The 27,269-nt window shown below is 40.8% G+C and overlaps 1 protein-coding gene across 4 annotated transcripts in view; it reads left to right on the forward strand.

Annotated features, from left to right (window-relative positions):
• The window catches only part of DTL (denticleless E3 ubiquitin protein ligase homolog), a 240,656-nt gene extending 229,805 nt beyond the window's left edge, over positions 1-10,851 (forward strand). For all 4 annotated transcript variants that reach the window (XM_012459602.3, XM_012459605.3, XM_012459603.2 and 1 more), the window contains 2 exons: positions 5,944-6,776; positions 8,869-10,851. In XM_012459602.3, the coding sequence (XP_012315025.1) occupies positions 5,944-6,776; positions 8,869-8,967 (932 nt within the window). In that variant the 3' untranslated portion in view covers positions 8,968-10,851. The remainder of the gene's footprint in view (positions 1-5,943; positions 6,777-8,868) is intronic.
• Positions 10,852-27,269: the final 16,418 nt, after the last annotated feature.

The raw sequence follows: 27,269 nt of genomic DNA on the forward strand, positions 1-27,269 counted from the left end.
GTTTCATTCTCCTACATGTGGCTTTCCAATTATCCCAGCATCATGTGTTGAATAGGGTGTCCTTTCCCCACTTTTTTTGTTTGCTTTGTCAAAGATTAGTTGGCTGTATTTAGTTTTATTTCTGGGTTCTCTATTCTATTCCATCAGTCTATGTGCCTATTTTTATACCAGTACCATGCTATTTGAGTGACTATAACCTTGTAGTATAGTTTGAAGTCAGGTAATGTGATGCCTCCAGATGTGTTTTTTTGGCTTAGTCTTGCTTTGGCTATGTGGATTTTTTGTGTTTTTGGTTCCATATGACTTTTAGGATTTTTTTTTTCCAGTTATGTGAAGAATGATGATGGTATTTTGATGGGAATTGCATTGAATTTGTAGATTGCTTTTGGCAGTATGGTCATTTTCACAGCATTGATTTCTGCCCATCCATGAGCATAGGATGCGTTTTTCCGTTTGTTTGTGTCATCTGATTTCTTTCAGCAGTGTTTTCTAGTTTTCCTCATAGAAGTCTTTTACTTCCTTAGGTATATTCCTAGGTTTGGTTTTGTTTTTGCAAGTATTGTAGAAGGGGTTGAGTTCTTGATTTGATTCTCAGTTTGTTCACTATTGCTGTATAGCAGTACTACTGATTAGTGTACATTGATTTTGTATCCTGAAACTTTACTGAATTCATTTATCACATCTAGGAGCTTTTTGGATGAGTCTTGAGGATTTTCTAGGTATACAATCATATCATTGACTAACAGCAACAGTTTGACTTCCTGTTTACCAATTTGGATGCCTTTTAGTTCTCTTCTCTGACTGGCAGTGACTGGCTCGAACTTCCACTAATATGTTAAATAGAACTGGTGAAAATGGGCATCCTTGTCTTTTTCCAGTTCTCATGGAGAATGCTTTCAACTTTTCCCCATTCAGTATAATGCTGGCTGTGGGTTTGTCATAGATGGCTTTTATTACCTTAAAGTATATTCCTTCTATGCTGATTTTGCTGAAGGTTTTCATCATAAAAGGGATGCTGGATTTTGTCAAATGTTTTCTGTGTGATCATGTGTTTTTGTTTGTTTTTCTCTTAGACAGAGGCTTGCTCTTGTTGCCCAGGCTGGAGAGCAATGGTGCGATCTCAGCTTACCTCTGCCTCCCAGGTTCAAGGGATTCTCCTGCCTCAGCCTCCTAAGTAGCTGAGATTATAGGTGCCTGACACCACGCTCAGCTAATTTTTGTATTTTTAGACAGGCTTCACCATGTTGACCAAGCTGGTCTCAAACTCCTGATGTTGAGTGATCTGCCAGCCTTGGCCTCCCAGAGTGCTAGGATTACAGGCATGAGCCACTGCACCCAGCCTGATTTTTGTTTTTAATTCTGTTTATGTGGTATATCACATGTTTTGACTTGTGTGTGTTAAACCATCCCTGCATTCCTGGTTTGAAATCCACTTGATCATGGTAGATTATCTTTTTGATATACTGTTGGATCTGGTTAGCTAGTACTTTGTTGAGGATTTTTGCATCTTATGTTCAACAGGGATATTGATCTGTAGTTTTCTTTTTTTTGTCATGTCGTTTCCTGGTTTTGGTATTAAAGTGATACTGGCTTCACAGGATGATTTAGGGAGGATTCCCTCTTTCTCTGTCTTTTGGAATAGTTTCAGTAGGATTGGTAACAGTTCTTTGAATGTCTGATAGAATTCAGCAGTGAATCCGTCTGGTCCTGGACTTTTTCTTGTTGACAGTTTTTTAAATTACCGTTTCAATCTCAGTACTGGTTATTGATCTGTTCAGATTTTATATTTCTTCCTGGTTTAATCTAGGAGGGTTGTATATTTCCTGGAATTTATCCATCTCCTCTGTGTTTTCTAGTTTGTGAGCATAAATGTGTTTATAATGGCCTTGAATGATGTTTCATATTTCTGTGGTATTGGTTGTTAACATTTCCTGTTTCATTTCTAATTGAACTTATTTGTATCTTCTCTCTTTTCTTGGTTAATCTCACTAATGGGCTATCAATTTTGTTTACCTCTTCAAAGAACCAGCTTTTTGTTTCATTTATCTTTTGTATTTTGTTGTTGTTTCAGTTTCATTTAGTTCTGCTCTGATCTTTGTTATATCTTACCTTCTCCCAGGTTTGGGTTTGGTTTGTTCTTGTTTCTCTGGTTCTTGAGTTGTGACCTTAGATTGTTAATTTGTGCTCTTTCAAACTTTTTGATGTAGGCACTTAATGCTGTGAACTTTCCTCTTAGCACTGCTTTTGCTGTATCTCAGAGGTTTTGTTAGGTTGTGTCACTTTTTTCATTCAGTTCAAAGAATTTTTTAATTTCTGTCTTGATTTCATCGTTGGCCCAGAGACGTTGAGGAGCGGATTATTTAATTTCCATGTATTTGCATGATTTTAAGAATTCCCTTTGGAGTTGATTTCCAGTTTTATTCCACTGTGGTCTGAGAGAGTATTTTATATAATTTTGATTTTCTTAAGTTTATTGAGACTTGTTTTGTGGCCTATCACATAGTCTCTATCTTGGAGAATATTCCATGAATGTTCTGATGAATAGAATGTATATTCTGCAGTTGTTGGGTAGAATGTTCTGTAAATACCTGTTAAGTCCATTTGTTCTAGGGCATAGTTTAAGTCCATTGTTTCTATGTTGACTTTCTGTATTGAAGTCCCCCACTATGAGATGAGGTTCTATTTTGGTGTATTTTGAGATTTTGCTTCAAGATTTAGAACTCCTTTTAGCAGTTTTTGTAAACTGTGCTGGCTTGGTAGTGGCAAGGCAAATTCTCTCAACGCATGAAAAAGACTTTGTCTTTTCATTTATGAAGCTTAGTTTTGCTGGGTATAAAATTTTTGGCTGATAATTATTTTGTCAGCTAATAATTCTTTAATGAGGCTTAAAAATAGGACCTTAATCCCTTCTAGCTTATAGGGTATCTGCTGTTACTAATCTGATAGGCTTTTCCTTTATAGGTTACCTCACAGCTCATAAGATTTTTTTCCTTCATCTTGACTTTAGATACCTGATGACTATGTGCCTAGGTGATGATCTTTTTGTAACAAATTTCCTGGGTGTTCTTTGAGCCTCTTGTATTTGGATGTCTAGATCTCTGGCAAGGCCAGAGAAGTTTTCATTCTTTTGTCTTTGTCTTTGTTGGATTGGGTTAATTCAAGAGCCTTGTCTTTGAGCTCTGAAATTTTTTCTTCTACCTGTTTGAATTCTGTTGTTGAAACTTTCCAGTGTATTTTGCGTTTCTCTAAATGTGTCTTTCATTTCCAGAAGTTGTGATTGTTTTTTATTTATGATATCTATTTCTCTGGAGATTTTTATCTGTATTCTGTTTGTTTTTTAATTTAAGTTGGTTTTCATTTTTCTCTGATGCCTCCTTGAGTAGCTTAATAATTGACCTTCCAAATTCTTTTCTGGCAATTCAAAGATTTATTCTTGTTTTAGATCCATTGCTGGCGAGCTAGTGTGATCTTTTAGGGGTGTATAGAACCTTGTTTTGTCATATTACCAGAATTGTTTTTCTGGTTCCTTCTCATTTGGGTAGACTATGTCAGAAGAAAGATCTGAGACTCAAGGGCTGCTGTTTAAATTCTTTTGTCCCGTAGGATGATCCCTTGATGTGGTACTCTTCCCCTTCCCTAGGGACAGGGCTTCCTGAGAGCCAGACTACAGTAATTGTTAATGTTCTTCTGAGTTGAGCCATTCAGCAGAGCTACTGGGCTCTAGGCTGGTGGTACCGGAGAGTGTCTGCAAAGAGTCCTGTGATATGATCTGTCTCTAGGTCTGTATGCCATAGATAGCAGCACTTGATCTGATGGAGGTATTAATAGGAGAGTGAAGTGGACTGTGTTAGAGTACTTGGTTGTAATTTTGTTTAGTGCACTGGTTTCCTAGAAGGCAAGTTACACTAGCACTGAAGTTATCACATGGACAGACTCAGGACATTTTGTTGTCCAGGATGTTACAGGCAGTGTAATTAGCAGTTGTTTTCTCCTTTCTTGGAGCATGGTTGTTCTGTTGAGTTGCTGTAATGGCTTGAACTGGTTGGTTCAAGGAGGTGGTGCTTTCAAGAGAGAATCAACTGGTAGTATAGGGGGGATATAAGCTTGCCCTAAGGTTTCCTGGGTAAGTATTCAGGTTTCTCAGGCAATGAGCAGGGCCATAGAGCTCCCATGAGTTTATGTCTTTTGTTTACAGCTACCAGGGCCGTTAGAGAAAGACCATCTGATGGGGGCAGGGTTAGTGTGTCTGAGCTCAGACTCTCCTTGGGCAGGGCTTGCTGGGACTGCTGTGGGTGATGGGAGTGGTAGTTCACAGGCCAATGGTGTTATGTTCTAAGGGGGATTATGGCTTCCTTTGCTGTTTCATACACATCACCAGGGAAATAGGGGAAAACCGGCAGTGACAGGCCACAGCCAGCAAGGCCAGACTCACCCCTGCCATGCTCCCCCAACAGCCAATGAAAGCAGATTTATATCCATGCCTCCAGTGCACAGGGCTGAGATATTGCCCCAGACTCTAAGCCTGCCTCCCCACTGAGAAAGCAAGCGGGGCTTTCAGGCCCTGTCCATCTGCCTGCCACAGCTTCTGTGCTCATATCTACACTTCCCATTTGTCCCTTCCCCCCACAGATTCTGCCCAGGAAAATTCATGCTCATTTGAAATTATTACAAAGTTCAGCTGAAAGTATTCTTCTCCCTGTGATCCTTCTCCAGTTTCACTGGCTGCCCTCTCCAAAGACCCCTGTGAGATAAAGTCAGAAATGGCTTCCCTGGGGACTGGGAGTGCCTATAGGGCTCTTCCTGCTGCTTTTTCTACTTTTATATTTTGCTTGGCACTCTAAATTCATTTCAGTTCTCCTCCTATGATCTGGATTTTCAGGGTCCCCAGTGAGAATGTGTGCAGAGGTGGACTTCCCCTTCTCACACTGTTTTTTGTTTGTTTGTTTTGAGATGGAGTCTCATTCTGTCAGCCAGGCTGGAGCAGTGGCACGATCTTGGCTCACTGCAACCTCCACCTCCCGGGTTCAAGTGATTCTCCTGCCTCAACTTCCCAAGTAGCTGGGACTACAGGTGCACACTACCATGCCTGGCTAAGTTTTTTTCTTTTAGTAGAAACAGGGTTTTACCATGTTGGCCAGGATGGTCTTGAACTCCTGACCTTAAGTGATCCACCCATCTCAGCCTGCCATAGTGCTGGGATTACAGGTGTGAGCCACCACTACCAGCCACCCTCTCACACTTTGGACCTTGAGAGCTCGTTTGGAGGTTCTAGGAGGGGAGTGGAGCTATTCATATACCCTTGACCAAAGACTGGTCCTCTATCGGGGATGGTCATCCTCTTCAACCAAGCACGCAGCTTCAGGAGCCCTCTCGCACTTCTTGGCACTCAGTTTTTCTGCTGTCTTACAGATTTTGCAGCAGCAATCTGCTTCTTTAAAAGGATCCGTGAATTCTTTTGTTTTTTTCTGGTACGTTCCTGCAGTAGTTCTTGGAGCCAAAGTGCATGATGTGAGTCTCCACATGCTGTTCCGTCTGTCTGAATGGCAAGTTAGTCCTGCCTCCTACCTGCCACTTTCCCCTTACATCAGTCTCATTTTTGTATAGAAAAAGGTTGAGATATATAGTATATATCACATGCACAAATATAGAACATATGCTAAACATGGTTTACCTAGGTGCTTTAAAATTGTTATCTTTATTTTTTTGGTGTTTTGTTGATTTTTACAAGTATATGTTTTACACTGGGATACTTGGGAGGTTGGCAAGTTAGAAAAGAGAAAGGAAAATGATAAAGGGGTATAGTAGGAATCAAACGATGTATATAACCTGCTTACCAGCAAATTGACCCTTGGATGATTACGTTAACTGATTTTTCTTGATGAGAATTTAGGGACTTTGTATGGCTTTCATTTCTGATTTTCATGATCCTCTCCTCTTTTTCAGTAACAGTAACGAGTAGCCAGAGTACTCCTGCCAAAGCCCCCAGGGTGAAGTGCAATCCATCCATTTCTTCCCCATCATCCGCAGCTTGTGCTCCAAGCTGTGCTGGAGACCTCCCTCTTCCTTCAAATACTCCTACGTTCTCTATTAAAACCTCTCCTGCCAAGGCTCGATCTCCCATCAACAGAAGAGGTTCTGTCTCCTCTGTCTCTCCCAAGCCACCTTCATCTTTCAAGATGTCAATTAGAAACTGGGTGACCCGAACACCCTCCTCATCACCACCTATCACTCCACCTGCTTCCGAGACCAAGATCATGTCTCCGAGAAAAGCCCTCATTCCCGTGAGCCAGAAGTCATCCCAAGCAGAGGCTTGCTCTGAGTCTAGAAATAGAGTAAAGAGGAGGCTAGACTCAAGCTGTCTGGAGAGTGTGAAACAAAAGTGTGTGAAGAGTTGTAACTGTGTTACTGAGCTTGATGGCCAAGTTGAAAATCTTCATCTGGATCTGTGCTGCCTTGCTGGTAACCAGGAAGACCTTAGTAAGGACTCTCTAGGTCCTACCAAATCAAGCAAAATTGAAGGAGCTGGTACAAGTATCTCAGAGCCTCCTTCTCCTGTCAGTCCGTATGCTTCAGAAAGCTGTGGAACGCTACCTCTTCCTTTGAGACCCTGTGGAGAAGGGTCTGAAATGGTAGGCAAAGAGAACAGTTCCCCAGAGAATAAAAACTGGTTGTTGGCCATGGCAGCCAAACGGAAGGCTGAGAATCCATCTCCACGAAGTCCATCATCTCAGACACCCAATTCCAGGAGACAGAGTGGAAAGACATCACCAGGCCCGGTAAGTCAGCAGTAGTGGGAAGATACATTTCCTAACTTAAAGGGGGCCAGACACCTAGATCTCTCATCAGAATGCTTTTTAAAAAAAATCTATTTATTCCTAGTTCTGCCAAATTTAGCACATAAATATAAAACAAATTTTGCATGGGACATACTTTTACTAAAAATTTTTTGTGCTGAGAAATGATTTCTGTTTGTCTGAAATTCAAATGTAACTGGATATGCTGTATTTTATCTGGCAATTCTGTTTACTCCCATTAAAATCCCTCCTGTCAGGCAGGGTCTGTACTTCTCAGCCCTGTTGCCTGATTCACTAAAGCCTTCATCATGCTCCAGGATATCAATTCAAAAATATCTCCCCTCTCTCCTGTTAGACAGTATGCCATCCTCTTTTTATAGATAAAGCTGTTGTTCATGGGAAAGTTGCCAACATCCATAAGTAGATTTCCAGTTTGTAATTACATTTTATAATTATTTAAAATACATTGAAACTTAGATACTTACAAAACAATTTCAGTGCAGAATCTTTCTAGATTTTTATGATTTCTCCCCAATCTTTTATAATCATCTTGCCACACCACAATAATACTTTTGACACCTATATCTATTCTTTTTAACATTCAGTGTAGTGTCCCTTATCTTTTTAGGACTTCATTGACTGATTTAATATTTAAATTAGACAATATCAGTATCAGAGATTGCTGCCAGAAATAGGTTTGTGAACCTTGAAAAACAAGATTCATTACAGTGGCGGAGACAGAAGTAGCTGAGATCATTGGGTGAGCTGTGGGCACCAGTCAGAGGGAATAGAAAGATTCTATTGTTTGCATGTTAAGGGGAGATAGGTTAAGGAACTTTGCACTGTACTTCACAGTAGCTCTTGTTATGAGTTATGGAAGTGGTGTCAAGATGATTGAAATAGAATCCAGAATCATCAGCATAATCTGCCATTTTAAAGGGCAGAAGTTAGATAACATTAGGCCTTCATGAGAGCAGGTGGGGGATATGAACACTTTTATTAAACTAAAAAAGTGTTCATATCCCCCACCTGCTCTCATGAAGGTGTATCCCATAATTTTAGAAAAAATAAACTGATATATTTTAAAGACTACTTAGTATACAAACTGCAATCAAGACCTTGCTATAGAAAGTGAGGGGGAAAGACAGTTAAAAGGAATCTTTCCTTCTCTCAAAATTATGACTGCTCTTTATCCCTAGCCAAAATTTCTATTTTTTTTCAAGGGAGCTGGTCTCAGCTATGTGTTAGCAGAAAAGTAATTTCAATGAAAAACTATTTTTACTAATATATAAATCTTAAAATCTTTAAAAAGTAGAAATAGTGTACTGGTCTTGTAATTTCTTTGACGCTAACAGTTCTTAAAAATTTTTTACCTTTGTCTATATGATGATAATGTCAACCTTCAAAAGAGAGTAAACAGCTCCCATTTGAATACCTATCTTGTTTGTAAACTGCAGGGGGCTGATTTATTAATTTATTTCAAAAAGGACAGTAATTGTAACCTCTTTGTTTCTTATTAGGAGACTTAGCTAATAAATGTTTCCTATCCACATAAAAAGTTTATGCCTTCTTTTCCTACATAGCATCTGTTAAGCTTTTACTATAATCAGTACAAGTCAGCCAAAAGAGACATTGCAATTCAAAGTTTGGAGCTGAGGCCAGGTGCTGTGGCTCACGCCTGTAATCCCAGCACTTTGGGAGGCTGAGGCAGGCGGATCACCTGAGGTGAGTTCAAGACCAGCGTGACCAAGATGGAGAAACCCTGTCTCTACTAAAAATACAAAATTACCCCAGTGTGGTGGTGCATGCCTATAATCCCAGCTACTTCGGCTGAAGCAGGAGAATCCCTTGAACCTGGGAGGCAGAGATTGCAGTAAGCCGAGATCACGCTATTGCACTCCAGCCTGGGGGACAAGAGCAAAACTCCGCCTCAAAAAAAAGGATTTGGAGCTGAAAGCAAACTGACTAACACTCAAATTTCTAGACAGTCTAATTTAAGGTACTCCTTAGTAACTTGGTGAGGTAACAGTTGAACTTTAAGCAAATCTCTGAAATCTAAACTTTCTTCTTCTAGGTCACCATTACTCCCAGCTCCATGAGGAAAATCTGCACATACTTCCATAGAAAGTCCCAAGAGGACTTCTGTAGTCCTGAACACTCAACAGAATTATAGATTCAAATCTGAGTGAGTTACTGAGCTTTGGTCCACTAAAACAAGATGAAAAATAAAAGAGTGACTCTATAACTCTGGTCTTTAAGAAAGCTACCTTTTCATTTTTAGACAAAATATTTTCAATGCTGAAATATACCTAATCTGGTTCTACTACCATAATGTATATGCAACTTCCCCAGGATGAATGCTGTGTTTAAATTTCATAAAGTTAATTTGTCACTTTAGCATTTTGAATGAATAGTCTTCACTTTTTAAATTATGCATCTTCTCTACAATAATGACATCCAGCTCACAGGAGGCAAAAAACAAGTTTCTTATTATTCTTAAACTTTCTATGCTCAGTGGAAGGTATCTGCCAGCCGCAGCATGAGGCCTATGGAGGCTGACTGCTGAAGAAATCCTCTGCTGAAGACCCCTGGTTCTGTTCTGCCGCCAACATGTATAATTTTATTTGAAATACATAATCTTTTCACCATGCTTTTGTGGGGTTTTTTTAAGTATGTGTAAAAATGTGATGTTCAGATAAGTACATTTATATCAGTTCAGTGTTAAAATGCAGTTTCTTGAGTTAAAGTCATCTTTATTTTAAATGCAGTGATAAATGTCAGCTCTTTGGAGAAACTAGGAGAGCAACAACAGAAAGCTGTGTCTTTTTTCTCTCCAGTATATCTCCCACATGAGATTTCAGGTCCCCATGTTTTCACCAAGCAATCTACTATGTCAGCCAGCCCAACATCACTTTCTACAGGAGGTTATTATTTTTGCCATTTACTAGAGGAAGATGTTTTATAAAATCAATTTGGGGTTTGAATTCAGGTGCAGCCATCAGTTCTCTAGGAGCTGCAGTGTTTTAAAAAAATAAGTCATCAGATTTTAAGAAAAAAGCGATGATTTCTTATTGATATTTTTATAAAAGAATATAGCTCTTAACTGAAAATCCAGAACCAGAAACATGAATCTTGAGGTTATCTTCATGTACATAAAAAGCAATAGCCTTCTAGTATAGATAACCCTGAGCCAAAAAGTAATAGAATTTTCTCTAGATATTTAATACAGAGAGTGTATAGACTGACTCTAAGTTAATAATGTGCAAAATATCTTAAACATCCCTCCCCTTAATCAACAATTATGTATCAGTGATCGTGAACCATTGTTTTATATTTTTCACCTTTGTAACCTCATGAAAAGAGGCTTTATGTACCTTCTAGATACTATGTACTTCGTATCTAGAAGGGAGATACTGAGGGAGATGATTGGAAGGGAGCCTCCTTCCAATCATGAAACTTCATTTGTTTTGAGGACCGTGTAGACTTTATGGTGAAAATCAATTCTTACTGACAACTTTTTAATTCCTTTGATCTTATAAGTTAAAGCTGTAACAACTGAAATTGCATGGGTCAAGTAAGCATAGTTTTATCCAGGGAGAAAAATAAGTAAAGGGAAGCCATAGAATTGCTCTGGTCAAAACCAAACACACCATAGGCTTAACTGAATATTTAGGAAATCTGCTTATATTTGGTGTTTGTTTTTTGACTGTTGGGCTTTGGGAAGATGTTATTTACGACCAATATCTGCCAGTAATGCTGTTTATTTCACTTGCTTTGAAAACCAATTGGGGAAAAAAATCCATGAAAAAGAAAAAGATTGATAAAGCAGATGATTTTATTTGTATCCCTGCACATCTCCTGGCACCACTACTGAGTGAAATTGGGATCAATTTGGCTGTCAGAAACTATACTGAGAGTCTACTGGGCATAACATGTCCCACATGGAAAACTAGTACTTTAAATGGGTGCCAAAGGTCAACTGTAATGAGATAATTATCCCTGCCTGTGTCAGTGTCAGACTTTGAGCTGATCCTGAATAATAAAGCCTTTTACCTTATCTGATATCCTTCTCTGAGCTTTTTGCATTACCTAGAAGCAGTCTACACAAAAGAACTATAGTAGTCAAGAATCCCTTCTACTTGTTCATTAAATAAAATGTTTATTCCCAAAGTTATAATCTATTTCAAGCTGAAAAAGCTTTTAATAAAAAACATCTTGCTTGGGTCAGACCTTTAGCGTTTAAGATGGCTTGGATTTCTTCATAAAGGAGGATGGAGTGATGTAGTTCTTTTTCTAAACAAGTATTTCCAGCACAAACTTTTCCATGTGAATACATTTCAAGCACTATTGCTAGGATGCTTTATTAGAGTTTGCTTTTGGCTATTTTAACACAGGCCCTTAATTTACTTTTGTGAGGATGACTGATTAGTCCCTTCAAATGTCTCATCATCTGGACTGCTCATTTTAACTGATGATGAATCAAGACCATGCATAGCTACCCTTGTGTTGGGGGTCAGCCGATTATCCCCATCCCCAGCCTTAATAGTTTAAAAAACAGTTTTAACTCTTAGCTTGAAATTAGACTATGGCCATGTTCGTAATATACGTCGTGTGTGGGTTCAACAAATGCTTTTTGAGAGCCTGTCATAGCCAATACACGACTGCTCTTAAGTCTGTTTTTCTGCTTTTCTTAGTCCCAAGAGAGCCAGACTTCCTTTCACATTGCTCTTAAAGCAAAGGCCAAGTAGTCTTACAGAGAAAAATCAATTCCACAACTAGGTAGTGTGGGCAACATTTTACAAATGTGTGTCAGAAGACAGACTGAGTGAAAACATTATACTAGAAGAACTGAGTTAATTTCCTCCCTATGACAATTCAACACAAGTGGTTTTTGCTTCATAATTCCATAAAGGGCTATATGTAGGCCCAGTTGAGCTCTTATCAGCAGATCTCATTGCTTCTCACACAGGTCTTCGTGGGGAATTCTTTGCCAGCCCTAGGTATGGATCATACCACATTACCAATTAACCCATTACTCAGAAAATTCTTAGGGATTAGGGAAAAAAAAATGCATTATGTGTCAGTTCTTAAGATATTAGTTGGAAGTTATAGGCAGGCTGAACACATTTTGTTGGACTTGAGTTAATGCTTTGATGTCAGGAATACAAACCTGGCTTGTTACAAGGTAACCATTTTGTTCCCTAAAGTGGTAGCAAAACCTGTTTTATTTCTGAGCTGTGTTTGAATACATGCTAAAAAGTGTAAGGTTTCTTAAGAAATGATGTAAGATAAATTCAGCCTTTAAAAAAGAAATCACCTGAGCGTATTAAGCAGCTTGTTTATATATTGGTATGCCTGCAGCAAGTATATACATCACAAATGAGAGATATTATGTTATTAAAGAATAGGCTTGTTTGATCCCCGAAGTTCATCCCTTGCTAAGCCAGGAAAGAGGATTTCTAGGGTATGTAACCGCGTTCTTTATTTTGAATTTAAAAGGTTTCATATTCCATTTATACTCCATTTCTCTTTAATTTCCTTAACTTGCCACATGCCCCTTTGTTTTGACATTCTGAATAATTTATATTCAAGCCATGTTGTGAAATATGAATAGCGTGTTTCAAAATGCCTTTGATTGGAAGGCATTTAAGTCAGCCAACATTTACATATCACCTGGGTGCCAAGCCCTGTGTGTGAGGCACCTGGTCTGCAAAGAGTTCCTTTCTTTATTTCCAGTTGTCAAAGGAGTCACTTTAAAATACCTCAGTAGGCTAAAGTCAGCATTTGAGAGAAATGGCAAAGATCAGATTTCAAGTCCTTTGAATAAAGTTGTTTGTAGTCAGCTATTATGTAGCCAGTACTATCTAGAAGCCTACTTTTTCCTCCAGAAACTTAATTCAGCTGTGCTTAGAACTTTTAACTTCTCAAAGTAAAATAGTTTTTGGATGCATATTTTCATTATATTCCTTATAAGTTTACAAATAACGATTGAAAACAAGATCTCTAGTGCCAAACTTCTAGCTTTGAGTCCAAGCTCTAGCTGTGTGACTGACCATGGGCAAGTTATTCAACCCTTCTGTGAATCAGTTTCCTACCTTAAAATGGGATTATGTGGTTATTACATGTAAAGCTCTTAGGACAGTGCCTGGCACATAATACCTAATATTTATTAAACAGTTGCTGTTAGCCGTTAATCTTATCAAGTGTGGAAGGCAACAAAAGCATAAACGTTGCCTGGGCCTCCCAGTCCCAGCACTTTTCAAAAGCAGCACATGGGTCTGTGGGAAAATCTCAGGTTTGAAATTCATGACTGTCCTACCACCTGGTACATGAAAATTATGGAGACTATTTCATATGTGGCCTGTAGCCACTGTTCAAAGAGACTATAATCTGCTAATCCGTATCCTGAACTCTTAAACAAACCAAAGCCTTTGCTCACACAAAGCCCACCCTCCCATTTCCTGACTGCTGCCCCCAGCTCTGCTGCATTGTTTAAGATGTGAGTACCTTTAGAGAGGAAGCTGCAGCTGCTGGTCTTAAGAGCCAAGAGCCAACTCTTGCTCACTTGTTAAGCTACTGTGGACAAAATAGGTAAAGCTCAAAACAAGCCATGTTGCATCTGTTAGTAGTAGGATACAAAAGAAAATTCAAACATTTCATTGAGGAATATAATGAAGGCTCTAGATTCTTTGCTCTCATTTGATGAGATTCTTCCCCAGGCTCCTATTTTTGATACCTATAATACTTGTTGCCATTGTCACATCAGTGTGAAAATAGCCCTGAAAGTTTGCTTGATGTTTTGGTGGATAAATCCAGCATTGGGGTTTCAGCTGTCATCTGAGCATCAGATTTATGCTGCCACTAATGCTATTAGGAACCCTAGTTTCCGATTTACAGGAACTTACGGAATGTGGCATGCCTTTATTAGAAGCTGGCATCTGCTCCTTTGTGCCAGTTATCAATTTAAATGAAGATGTTTAGAGCTGGGTTGTTTTTTTGATTGATAACAGCCTTACTTACTTCTGAAGTCAAGGTCTAAAAGTAATTATACAAATCACCCCTTTCCTCTATCAATATATTATCAGATGATATATGTTACTGAAACAAAACTAAGTAAACCATCTGGCCTTGCTATGTTGACATGGAGTTAGCAAATATTGTTGTACCATGTCACTTGATAATCATTCGGCATGACTTAATTTCTTTTCCACCTTTCCCCCATCCCATGCAATAAGTTCAAACGCAGTTTTCCAAGAATTATTTGAAAAGAAGCATAAGAGGGGGATTTATTAAATGTAACTGTGAAATAACTTACTTACTCGTGGCTTAGGAACTGAGAAATTAAAATCCAGTGGGCATTGTTGCCTCTTTAATAGGCAACATTCAGCCCAACCATTCATGTCAAGTTGGAAATGCTGCTTCCTCAAAAGCCCTCTTGGATTTAGAGAGTTTTTTATGGGAGTAAGAGACTCAGAGTCCAAAAATCAATGTCTCCACAAAGAGGTTTACTAGAAGACAAGTTAAAACGAGCATTAATATTTTGAGTGTGGTTATGATAAACACTTCCCAACTCCCTAATTAGATTATGAGGTATTGGCCTTGGAGTGCTACACGTGTAATTAAGTATCTGGCTTTGGAAAACTCTCCTAAAACCAAGAAATGTGACAAAGTCTGAAGTTATACACAGACAGCCTACAGGATAAGAAAAATTAGAATGATTAGGAATAGTTTCTATTCGAGCCAATTCTCTTACACGATCAATTGCACAAAGAGAGAATGCTGTTTAGAGCAGCTTGCTAATTTGAGTTATCCTGTGGTGTCCTCTTGCCCTCCTGTTTACATTGACAGCATTTCTAATCCCATTTATATTCTCCCTTTTTATGTCATTTTGGCCACTGGACTCAGTTGAGTAGTGCATGAAGCCAGGGTTGTGGGTTTCACTCCCAAATGGACCAATTCATTTCATTCTGTGTATTCTGCGGCCATAGGCAGCGTCTTACATGCCTGCCCTAGCCAGTCACTCCACCAGGAGGGGTGGATAGAGTTTAGACTCAGTATAAATGCTAGATACAAACTCATAGTATGTATCCTCACTACACAACCTGAAAGCATTCTGAATGCTGCCTGTCTTTCCTCTTCCTGTCTGAAGACCAAATGTATAAACCTCTTATAATCAAAGTTACAGATTATTTCATTTAATGCACACTCCTATACACACTTACAACTCTATAAATGAGTATAAGTATTATCCCCATATTTTTTTTTCAGATAAGGGAACTAAAATACAAGTTAAATAACTTGCCCAAGGATATGTAGCAAGTGGCAGCTTGTGGATTTGGTCTGACTCAAAGCCCACAGTCTTAATTCCCACCCTAGAGTGTGTGTCCCCTGGCCCTCCCTATCAATCAAATACATGCTTTCCACTGTCAGTACCTTCAAGAGAGAACAACTCTTAAAATACATTTTCTACCAGAGTAATATATGAAAAAATATTATTCCTTAGGAGAAGAAGCCATTCTGAACTGTAGAAGGAAGAATATGTGCAGGACTAGAAGCTAGAATCAGTACTGACAGTGTGTTATAGGAGGACAGGAAGAAGACTGATGAACACAGTGATAGGAAAACAGGAACAAAAGCACAGAAGTTAAAATTAGAAAAAGTGAAGAAAGGCTTGCCCCCAAATATGACAGCAGAGAATGAAGATAAAGATACACGTGCCCTGTGACCCAACAGTTCCACCCTTCTACCCGAGAGGAGCTCAACGTGCACTGGGACACGTATAAAGATGTTTGTGGCAGCATTGTTTATGCTAGTGAAAGGCTGGAAATAATCCAAATGTCTGTCCACAGTAGAATGGATAAACTATGAAATACTCATAACAACAGTATATAACAATGAGATGGAAAAGGATAAACTAGCTACAGGACGGTGTCAATGAATGGTTAGAACATTGAGCAAAAGAAGCAAGAAATAGTAACGTACACAGTATGACTGCATTCAGATCAAGTGTTAGAAGACAGGAAATACTAACTAGCATCAGATATGTATATGGGTGGTAAACAGCAAAACAAAATCATGATTTGATTATAAAAACAGTAGTTCCCTCTGGAGGGTTGTGCTTGGGAAGTAACATGAAGGACTTTTTAGGTTATGGCAAAGTTCTGTCTCTTGCCCTGGCTAGTGATTATATGGGTGTTTGCTCTATAATTATATCTTGCACTTATGTTTTATACATTTTTCTATATATGTTTTATGATTCATGATGTTTTTAAAGGTTTTTTAAAAAGGAATGAAGATCAGGCCGGGTGCAGTGGCTCATACGTATAATCCCAACACTTTGGGAGGCCGAGGTGGGCAGATCATGAGGTTAGAAGATCGAGACCATCCTGGCTAACATGGTGAAACCCCATCTCTGCTAAAAATACAAAAAGTTAGCTGGGTATGGTGGCACGTGCCTGTAATCCCAACTACTCAGGAGGCTGAAGCAGGAGAATCACTTGAACCCAAGAGGTGGAGGTTGCAGTGAGCTGAGATCACACCACTGCACTCCAGCCTGGGCGACAGAGCGAGACTCCATCTCAAAAAAAAAAAAAAAAAAAAAAGGAATGAAGATCAGAGTGTTCTCAAGAGAAGATAGATAAGAGGTGGGCATTGGGGAGTTCTAGATAGACTTGTTAACAGTTCTTCAAAGGGAAATACCAGAGTGAGACCGTGGGTCTTCTTGATACTTTCTAAGGAAAACAGGAGAATCCTCTGTAAGGATAAACTAAGTTGCCTCTCCATGTACTGTCAGGATTCAGTATATTCATTCAGTTTAAAAGAAAAGAATTGTGCCTTCAGCAAATAGTGCTGTGGCTGGGGGTTTGGGATTTTCATAGCTATCTCTCAGCTCAGAAGTCAGCAAGGGGTGGCCAACAGAGGGATCTGGTCCTGCGGCGTTGCCAGCACTGCAGCATTTGGCAGCCTGTTAAAGCTCCACATCATATGCATTTCTTCTTTTCTCTTCCCCAGTCTTGTGTTTTCTTTCTCTTCTCAAGATCAACCATCAAATCAATGCAGAAATGGGGCATAGAAGTCAATGCAGAAATGGGGAATAGATAGTGGCAGAATCTATTCTGGTATCCTACAGTTTTTGCACCCAGTCTTCTTGATCTGTTAACCATTATGCTCAATACTTTGCTGTGCTGGTATTTTGAATATTTTGAATAATTGAATACTTTGCTATTCAAAGTGTTTCCTCTGCCTGGAATAGTTTTCCCACCTTATAGCAACCTTTAAGCCCCTTTTTTTAAAGAACCAGTTCAATCCCTCCACCACTTCCTGTAGGAACTCTTCACAGATTTTCCTAATATAACTTCCTTCCACTCAGCCCCATAGTGTCTGGTTTCAACACTATAATAGAGCTTAGGAGATTTGTCTTGGAATTATTTCTATATTTTTTCCACTAGACTAGTCTCCTCTATAGGCAACTGGTCTTACTCATTTCTCTAGACCCAGTATTGTGCTGGAACTGGCTTATACTCATGACAGCCAGTTATTAAATATTCAGAGATTTTGTGAGCTGTTAAAATTTTAGTAGCCTGATACTCAGTAGGAAATACTCAGTCATGGCAAGAATATTTACACTATGGGAATAGGCAGAAAGTGCAAATCAGGGTATTTTTTTTTTCTGGAGAGCTAGCTTACCAGCACATCACTGCAGATAACCCACCACCACCTGCCTACTCCTGGACTTGCTGTAGTGCTTGGCATAGTAGTTGTAAGATGCATGAAGAAGAAAGGCAACCAGTGAAAGTACAAATCAAAAGGAAAGAGAATTCAAATAGTGTCAGCTCAGGAGCCCAGGAAAAAAGTTTTTGAGAAGTGGGTGGTTCACTGCTGCAGAGAACTTGATGAAGATAACTTAAATAAGGCTAAATTAAGCACATCTTTGTCCTTCGCAAGAGCTACTTCAATAGGATGATAATATGAAAGATGGCTGGGAATGAAAAAAATACAGGGTGGCTAGGAAATGAGCAGTAAATGTAAATACCTTTCAAGACAAGAGAAGGAGTCTTTCTCTTGTTAAACAGCTATTTGCTGAACATCTGTTATGTGTCAGGCATTGCATTAAACAAATACAACGCATAGGCCCATCCTCAACTTGCTCCTGGACTCACAGGGCAGACAAACACAAGAGCACAATGATAAGGGCTCTGAAGACATGATCTGGGGGCTGCTGGAGCACATTAAAATGAGGCTGGGCATCCTGGGACGTTTGCATACAGAAGCCAACTCTGAGCTTAACTCGAGAAGAACAAATTTTCCAGATGTTTAAGTGAAGGATTATCCTAGCAAAGGAAATAGCACAATACAATAGCATGAACAAAGGTTTGAGGACATGAGAAAGAATGGCCTGTCTGGAGAACTCAGTACAGCAGGAGATGAGACTAGAGGCAAGCAAGGGTAGGGCACAAAGACCTGGCATTGCTACCATACTGAGTTTGGGCTTTATCTTGAGACACTAGACAACTAGTGATTGACCAATCAGGGTACAAGCACAATCAGATTTTTATTTTAGAAAAGTGGTTATGTAGTAATGTGAATGGTAGATTGTAAAGAAACCAGACATTAGGCAGGCAATCAAGTTAGGAGGTTGTATTAGTCTGTTTTCACACTGCTAATAAAGACATACCCAAAACTGGGTAATTTTTATAAAGGAAAGAATTTAATTGACTCACAGTTCCACATGGCTGGGGAGGCCTCACAATAATGGCGGAAGGCAAATGAGGCACAAGGTCCCGTCTTACATGATGGCAGGCAAGAGAGCAGGGGAACTCCCCTTTATAAAACCATTGTATCTTGTGAGACTTATACACTATCACAAGAATAGCATGGGAAAACCTACCCCCATGATTCACTTACCTCCCAATGGGTCCCTCCCACAACATGTGGGAATTATGGAAGCTACAATTCAAGATGAGATTTGGGTGGGGACACAGCCAAACCATTTCAGGAGGTGATTGTCGTAATCCAGGCAGTAAGGAAGGTGGGCCTGAAACAAAATAATGGTGCACATGAGAGGATGTTACTGATTTGAGAGATGCTCCTGAAATGGCAAACTAGAGTTTTCTTAGGTGAGTAAATGAGAGAGGAACCTGGAATGAGTCCCAGGATCCTGGCACCAGTTAGTGGGTAGATGGTGTCATTTGGAGGAATGGGGTATATTAATAGTAGAAATGACCAAATTATGGGAGGAAATTATTCCCTTGTAGACACTTGGGATAGCCAGTGGAGATGCCCTTTAGGTAGTCGTATGTATAGGACTGGAACTCAGGAGAGTAGTCTGGGGTGGGAAGAATTTTTAGGAGTATTAGGTGTGAAAAGAATAAAGTGGAGTTTATAGAGAAAATTGTCCAGGGAGATTGTAACACAGTAGCTCTCAAACTTGAGCAAACACCCCACCTTTTTTTTTTTTTTTTTTCTGGAAGTCTGTGCTGGGACCTGAAAATGTGCATTTCTAACAAGTTCTCAAGCATGCTGATGCTCCAGATCTGGGGACCATACTTGGGAACCTTTAGTGTGGAGAAAGGCCAGCAATTAGGGGTGACTAGAGAAAGAAGAGCTGACAGAGGTGACTGAGAAGCTATTTTAGGAAGAAAGATTCCAGAACAGAGTTTCAGGGATTAAAACAATAAAGTCAAGCAGGATGAAGAACAAATAATGTCAATTGCATTTGACAATCTGGAAGGTAAGATTGGAGCCAAGTGGCAGTATCAGGGAATGGGAAATAGCAAGTGCAGTTTACACTTTCAGAGAATTTGGTTAAGAAGAGAAGTGAGAAGAACAGACACTGAGGGTATAGAGAGGGTCATGGTCAAGAAAAGACTTGGGGATGGGAAAGGTTAGATCAGTTCATGGGCTAGAAGAAAGCATGCAAGAAAGGAAGGTTTTAGAGATCCAGGTAACAATGGAGGGTTAATAAGGGAAATAGGAAGGAAAGGGACTTTGCCTTAAGCAGGAGGAGGAGCCCCTGCTGTGAGGCCAAAGGGGTAGTGAGGATGCCCAGAAAGGCCAGAAGAATCTGGGAGGGTTTGGAAGAATAGATACCCCACAGCAAGTTTGTGATGTTTGTAGGCAGAAGTGAAGGAGCCAGCCAGAGGCAGGGCCCATGCTATAGGAGAGGTGAAGCAGTGGTTCAGGGTCCCAGAAATGGAGGTTTAAGGGGGATGGCATCAGGAACAGAGAAGACCAAAGAAATAATTTAGAAAGTGCCCAGAAATGCAGCTGCAGTTATCACAGCTGTTATGTATAATCTTGGAAAAATAGAAACAGCTTAAATGTTTCTGTTACCAACGAAGCTGGTGCCCCAAAAATAGGATCTTTTTCTGTTCAATGCTACAAAGCCAATACACAAAACCAAAAGTGAGTGTCTAGCAGTGCAGGCTTTATTCGATGGCCACGGAATTGAGAAGTGGATGTTTGACTCAGAAACCAATTTCTCACCTTGTGAGAGCTGGGAAGTCATAGATACAGGGTATCTTTAATGAAAGGTTTGGGCATTAAAAGCCAGGGGAGGAATATTTATGTCTTTTCTGGGAATGGATGGAGAACTCCTCGAAAAAGAAGTGCTGCCTTCCTTTTTGTCCTTGTATGGGTTCTGGTCTTTGTCATTGTGATTGTCAACTGTCATGGCGCTGTGGGAGTGTCATTTACTATGGAAATTAGATTATAATGAACTTAGAGGTACTTCAGAGGTCTAGTGAGTGCCATCTTTGATCCCATCAGTCTTAGCCAATTTGGTCATGAGGAGGAATTTTGATCTTAGGTATTGGAGTAGAAAATCTCCTATTTCATGTAGGTATTACACTGGGTAACACGGTTCCAACTTTTTTTTTTTTTTTTTTTTTTTGAGACAGAGTCTCACTCTGTCACCCAGACTGGAATGCAGTGGCACAATCTCAACTCACTGCAACTTCCACTTCCATTCAAGTGATTCTCCTGCCTCAGCCTCCTGAACAGCTGGGATTACAGGCGTGTGCCATGACATCCGGCTAATTTTTGTATTTTTAGTAGAGATGGGGTTTCACCGTGTTGGCCAGGCTGGTTTTGAACACCTGACCTCATGATCTGCCCACCTCAGCTTCCCAAAGCGCTGACAGGCGTGAGCCACCTCGCCAGGCCAAACATTCTTAGGGAATGTTAATTAAAATGTGGCTATTAGAAATGATACTACAATGATTTCTTTAAAATAGGACATAAGTTATTTTATTATAAAAGGTGTAAATCGACCAGGCACAGTGGCTCATGCCTGTAATTTCAGCACTTTGGGAGGCTGAGGCAGGCAGATCACTTGAGGTCAGGAGTTTTAGACCATTCTGGCCAATATGGTGAAACCTCATCTCTATTAAAAAAGTACAAAAATTAGCCAGGCATGATGGCAGGCACCTGTAATCTCAGCTACTCGGGAGGCTGAGGTAGGAAAATTGCTTGAACCTGGGAGGCGGAGGTTGCAGTGAGCAGAGATCACGCCACTGCACTCCAGCCTGGGCAATAGAGTGAGACTTCGTCTCTAAACAAATGAATGAATGAGTGAGTGAATGAATGAATAAATAAATAGTATAAATCAGAGGTGTCCAATCTTTTGGCTTCCCTAGGCCACATTAGAAGAAAGATTGTCTTGGGCCACACATAAAATACATTAACACTAACAATAGCTAATGTGCTAAAAAAAATAATAATGTTTTAAGAAAGTTTACAAAGTTGTGTTGGGCCACATTCTAAGCTATCCTGGGTTGCATGTGGCCCACAGGCCACAGGTTGGACAAGCTTGGTATAAATTATATGTAGACATATACATTGAAATATTCTATAATCATAGTCAGTAGAAACCACAAGTGATTTTTTTCTTTTTTTCTTTTCTTTTTTTCTTTTTGAGACAGTCTCGTTCTGTTGCCCAGGCTGGAGTGTAGTGACATGATCTCAGCTCACCACAACCTCCACCTCCCGGGTTCAAGTGATTCTCTTGCCTCAGCCTCCTGAGTAGCTGGGATTACAGGCATGCACCACCACACCCAGCTAATTTTTGCGTTTTTAGTAGAGACAGGGTTTCATTTCACCATGTTGGTCAGCTGGACTCGAACTCCTGACCTCTTGATCCACTGGCCTCAGCCTTCCAAAGTGCTGGGATTATAGGCATGAGCCACATGTGATTTTTTTCTTTTATAGGCCGGGCCCACAAGTGATTTTTTTCTTTTACTTGTCTGTATTTTCCAGATTTTCTACAAGAAGCATATGTTAATATTGTAATTTTAAAAAGTTATTTTAAGCCAGGCATAGTGGCACACACCTATAATCCTAGCACTTTGGGAGGCTGAAGCAGGAGGATCACTTGACCCCAGGAGTTTGAGACCAGCTGGGCAACATAGTTGAGATCTTGTCTCTACCAAAAATATAAAAATTAGCTGGGTGTGGTGACACGCGCCTGTTATTCTAGCTAGTTGGGAGGCTGAGGTGGGAGGATCAGTTGATCCCAGGAGGTTGAAGCTACAGTGAGCCATGATTGTACCACTGCACTCCAGCCTGGGTAACAATGAGACGCTGTCTCAAAAATGGATAAATAAATAAAATTTAAAAGTTGTTTTACAAAATAAGGTTTAGTTGAAACTAGGGAGGAAAGAGGTTACTTATTTCTCAGAAGCAGGAGAAAATGAAGAAATAATGAGCAGAGATACAAAGAGGCTTTGTATTTTTTCCAAGATAAGGAATTTCACAACAAACATCTTTGTGTGTATAAAAACACAGAATATAGACCAGGCGCAGTGACCCATGCCTGTAATCCAGCACTTGGGGAGGCCAAGGTGGGCAGATCACTTGAGGCCAAGAGTTCAAGACCAGTCTGGCCAACATGGCAAAACCCTGCCTCTACTAAAATATATATATATATATATATACACACACACACACACACACAAATTAGCTGGGCATGGTGGTGCATGCCTATAATCCCAGCTACTCAGGAGGCTGAGCCACAAGAATCGCTTGAACCCAGGAGGTAGAGGATGCAGTGAGCCAAGATCACACCACTGCACTCCAGCCTGGGCAACAGCGTGAGACTCTGTCTCCAAAAAAAAAAAAAAACCACACAGAATATAGTCTTATGAAAAACATTTAAATATTACAGATTATATAAGGTGGTATAACTATGTTATAGAATATTATACATAGAATATACACATTTCTGACTACTTCTTCATAATAGATTCCTAGAAGTGGAACTACTATGACAAAGGGTGTGATAAAGGTAATTAATTGCCTTGACAGTGCGAACTCAGTTTTCAGAAAGTTGTAATATAAATGAGAAATTTTTGATAGAAATAAAAGTGAATTGAGAGAATTCACCATAAAAGAAGGTCATCTACAGAGAATGAAGAGACAGAGGGGTGCTGGGGCAAGAAAAAGAAAAAGAACTAATATTTGCAGTGCCTAATGTGAGCCAGGCTCTGTGCAAGGCTCTTTAAGAATATAACCTTACACCATGTAAGTACCTATGCAACAATCCTGCATGTTCTGCACATGTACTCCAGAACCTAAAGTGCAATAAAATTTATATATTAAAAAAAAGAAATATAACCTTACTAAGAGTATCATTATTGGTCTCATTTTGTAGATAAAAAAACTAAATCTAGGCCAGGCATGGTGGCTCATGCCTGTAATCCCAGCACTTTGGGAGGCCAAGGGGCTGGATCACTTGAGGTCAGGAGCTCGAGACCAGCCAGGCCAACTTGGCGAAACCCTGTCTCTACTAAAAATACAAAAATTCTCCAGCCATGGTAGCACGTACCTGTAATCCCAGCTACTCAGGAGGCTGAGGCGGGAGGATTGCTTGGACCCTGGAGGGAGGGGTTGCAGTGAGCCAAGATCATGCCCCTTCACTCTAGCCTGGGCAGCAGAGCAAGACTTCATCTCAAAACAGGAAAAAAGAAAGAAACTAAATCACTTTGAGTTTAAGTGATTTGCCCATGGAAGGTAGAAAGTAGCAGAGAGGGTATTTAAGTCCCAGCCTCCAAAGCCTGTTGACATGGAAATGACTTTAAATAACCATCATGACAATTGTAATGTCTTCTCTCCCTAGAGAATGGGAACCAGGGCAGCACAGCACAGCTAAACAGTGGAGGCATCTGGGGTTGTGGTACCTGGAGCCCTGAGGAAAACTCATCAGGTAGCTGATTCAATCAAACACAAGGAAGGAGAGAATGGAAGGATGCCCTGAGAGTCTAGATGCCCACTGGGACTTCTCAAGCAATGCTCTCTGGTCTAAATTGACCCAAAATATTAAAGAGTCAGAATTGAAATATACATACATCCAATTAAGAGTGAAAGCGGGGCTGGGCGCAGTGGCTTACGCCTGTAATCCCAGCACTTTGGGAGGCCGAGGCAGGTAGATCGCCTGAGGTCAGGAGTTTGAGACCCACCTGGCCAACATGGCGAAACCTCATCTCTACTAAAAATACAAAAATTAGCCGGGCATGGTGGCAGGTGTATGTAATCCCACCTACTCGGGAGGCTGAGGCAGGAGAATTGCTTGAACCCGGGTGGCAGAGATTGTAGTGAGCTGAGACAGCGCCACTGCACTCCAACCTGGGCAACAGGGCAGACTCCGTCTCAAAAAAAAAAAAAAAGTGAATAGGGGATGATCTAAAAGATTGCTAGCTGCAGCAAGAGCTCTGATGAAAGTCAGTAAACTTTCCACAGAGCTCTTATGAGGAGAACAGTATAAATGTCTCACCCAGATCCCGTAATCTTGACTCTGCCATTTACTGATCCTGTGACCCTATGCAAGTTACTTCATTACTCTGAGCTCCAGTGTCCTCACTGAAAAACAGGAAAGGTAATAACAGTACTTCCTCTGTTGTCTTTGGAGGATTAAATGAGTTACTGTATGTAAGGTGCCTAGGAAAGTGCTAGGCATGTACTACGTTTTAACATTTTATGATTATCCTGGGGGTGCTAAAGTCCCTACCTTAAAGTGCAAATAGTGGGGAAGACAGTCAGACATACATGGTCTTAATGGAACGTGTGTTGAAGGCTCCAGCACCACAGAGAGCTTATACTTTTTCAGCTGCACTCAGCAGTCTGGGAGCAGAGCCAAAGAAAACTGAGATAGAGATTACCCAAGGTAGGAAGTCAGCAGCGGGGGGCCCATGGGTACCCCGGAAACAGCAGGCAAAGGGGTGCAGGCTGGATGTGGAGGATGCAAGAGATTCTGGAAAGGGTGAGCAGGTCAGGAAGAATGACCTGAAGCAGACAGGTAGAAAGAAGCTAAGATGTTTGTGGTCAGAGTAGGGTTGTAAGAATTTGGTTTCATATGGGCCATTCTGATGCCCATGTCCAAAGTATATTTGTTAGAGTGAATGACAGGTTGGGCAGAATTTAATGTATTTGCAGTTTTTAGAAAACAATAATGAATTACAATAGTAATCCAGGACAATACTTCGCTGCTAACTATCCCTGGGCTTTTGCAGGTGTCTCTGCCTCTGGGCTGTACGGCACCAGCTATCCGGTGAACACCCTTTCCTTACCTCCTCCATTCTTTTCACACACACTCCTTCCCCCTGACTTCTTGAAGGAGTCAGTCCCATTGATTATCCCAGAAGGATACCAGAAGGGTAACAAAACAGGTGACAGAAGAAGAAGTTGCCATGAAAGCTTCGAAGCAGGTGTTAAGCCACTGAGGAGGGCAAGAGAATGTGCTGGACACCAGAGACCAGCTGAATGGACTGAGCCAGCAGTAAAACAGGATGATGTGCCCAAGATGGGTCTGGAAACGGGTCTGGAGAAGCTGAGGTTAGGAGGTTGGAGAATGTCAGCCTGTTCTGACCTCAGGGAAGAGAGGTGGGGACTGGAGGCAGGTCAGGTTTTCATTTAGAATGAGAAGGGAGAAGGAGTGTGTGTGAAAAGAATGGAGGAGGTAAGGAAAGGGTGTTCAGCAGATAGCTGGTTCCGTACAGCCCAGGGGCACAGAGACACCTGCAAAAGCCCAGGGATAGTTAGCAGCAAAGCACTGTCCTGCATTACTGCCTTGCCAGGAAGTGAGAGTGAGAGACCAGGTTATGTCCCCACATAGCCCTGAGAGGGCCCCCCACTGCAGTGTGGGGGACAGGCTTGCAGGACTCAGCCCGAGAAAGGATCGGGGCTCCTGAGTCAGTACAATGTCCTATTTCTGCTACATTCAGCCTGCTGCTTAATGGCTCCAAAGGCAATTCCAGCAGCTCACAGGGCACAAGGGGAAAGTGAGAAGCAGAGCCTGGCACCTTATTTTGGGAGCTGCTCCTGTCGGCCCAGCCCTCTGGTTCTGTGTGCCTGACACTCAGCGACAGCTCTTGGTGCGAGCTTGGATAACCAGCCCTGCAGACATTGGCTGAGGTGCCAAGTGACAGGCCCTGTGAGAAAGACAAGTTATGTGGCTTCACCAAAGATGGAGAATTGAATCCTTACTTTTTTTTTTAGACAGAGTCTCACTCTGTCACCCAGGCTGGAGTGCAGTGGTGCAATATCGGCTCACTGCAACCTCCACCTCCTGGGTTCAAACGATTCTCCTGCCTCAGGCTTCTGAGTAGCTGGGATTACACTCATACACCACCACACTCAGCTAATTTTTGTATTTTTAATAGGGACAGGGTTTCACCATGTTGGTCAGGCTGGTCTCGAACTGCTGACCTCATGATCTGCCCGCCTTGGCCTCCCAAAGTGCTGGGATTACAGATGTGAGCCACTGTACCTGGCCAAGTCCTTACTACTTAATGGAGTCCATACTTCTTGAAGGAATCAGTCCCATTGGTCATCTCAACTGGGCTGGTGCCTCACCCAGAAGTCCCTTAGGAGTGCTACTTGTTTTCTTTCCCTGCTCACTTGTTCTTTGAAAATTATCTAAAATGATGACATGCAGAACCAATACAAACTTGAGGTGTCAAGGTGTGCAGTTTGAGCTAGAGTGTACTTAGAGCTGGTTTCCAAAGGCAGGGATGCCACCCACACTCTCTCAGCCAGTCCTCCATGTGTCCCCAGTGATGCTCCTGGCTACAGCTAGGGCTCAGTCTAATGTGAAAACAGAGTGACATTAGTTGTCGCATATATACAAAGGACAAACTTGTGACCATTTGAGCACAGTGCTTTGGAAACTTGAGCTAACTGGCCCTGTGAACCTTGGAGACAAGCCTTTGGGTTAATTTCTGCTAACCAGATAGAACCAAAGACTCAGCCCTGGGGATACTCATGGCTCTTGCATAGTAGATCTGGTTCCCTTAAATCTCCAGTCTTCCTTAGACCCACCCAGATCCCCCAAATCTGGACTCTAGGTGAGTCCCTATTAATATCTTAATTTCCTATATACCGACCCATCTTTTTCTTTAAAAGTATATCCTATTAATTCCTTGGGATTTTTTCTTAGGAATTCAATTTCTCTCATATTAAATATCATTATGAAATAAAGGAATT

The sequence above is a fragment of the Aotus nancymaae genome, unplaced genomic scaffold (assembly GCF_030222135.1).
Source record: "Aotus nancymaae isolate 86718 unplaced genomic scaffold, 86718_ANA_hifiasm-v0.15.2.pri h1tg000032l_0, whole genome shotgun sequence".
In the NCBI taxonomy this organism is placed as follows: Eukaryota; Metazoa; Chordata; class Mammalia; order Primates; family Aotidae; genus Aotus; species Aotus nancymaae.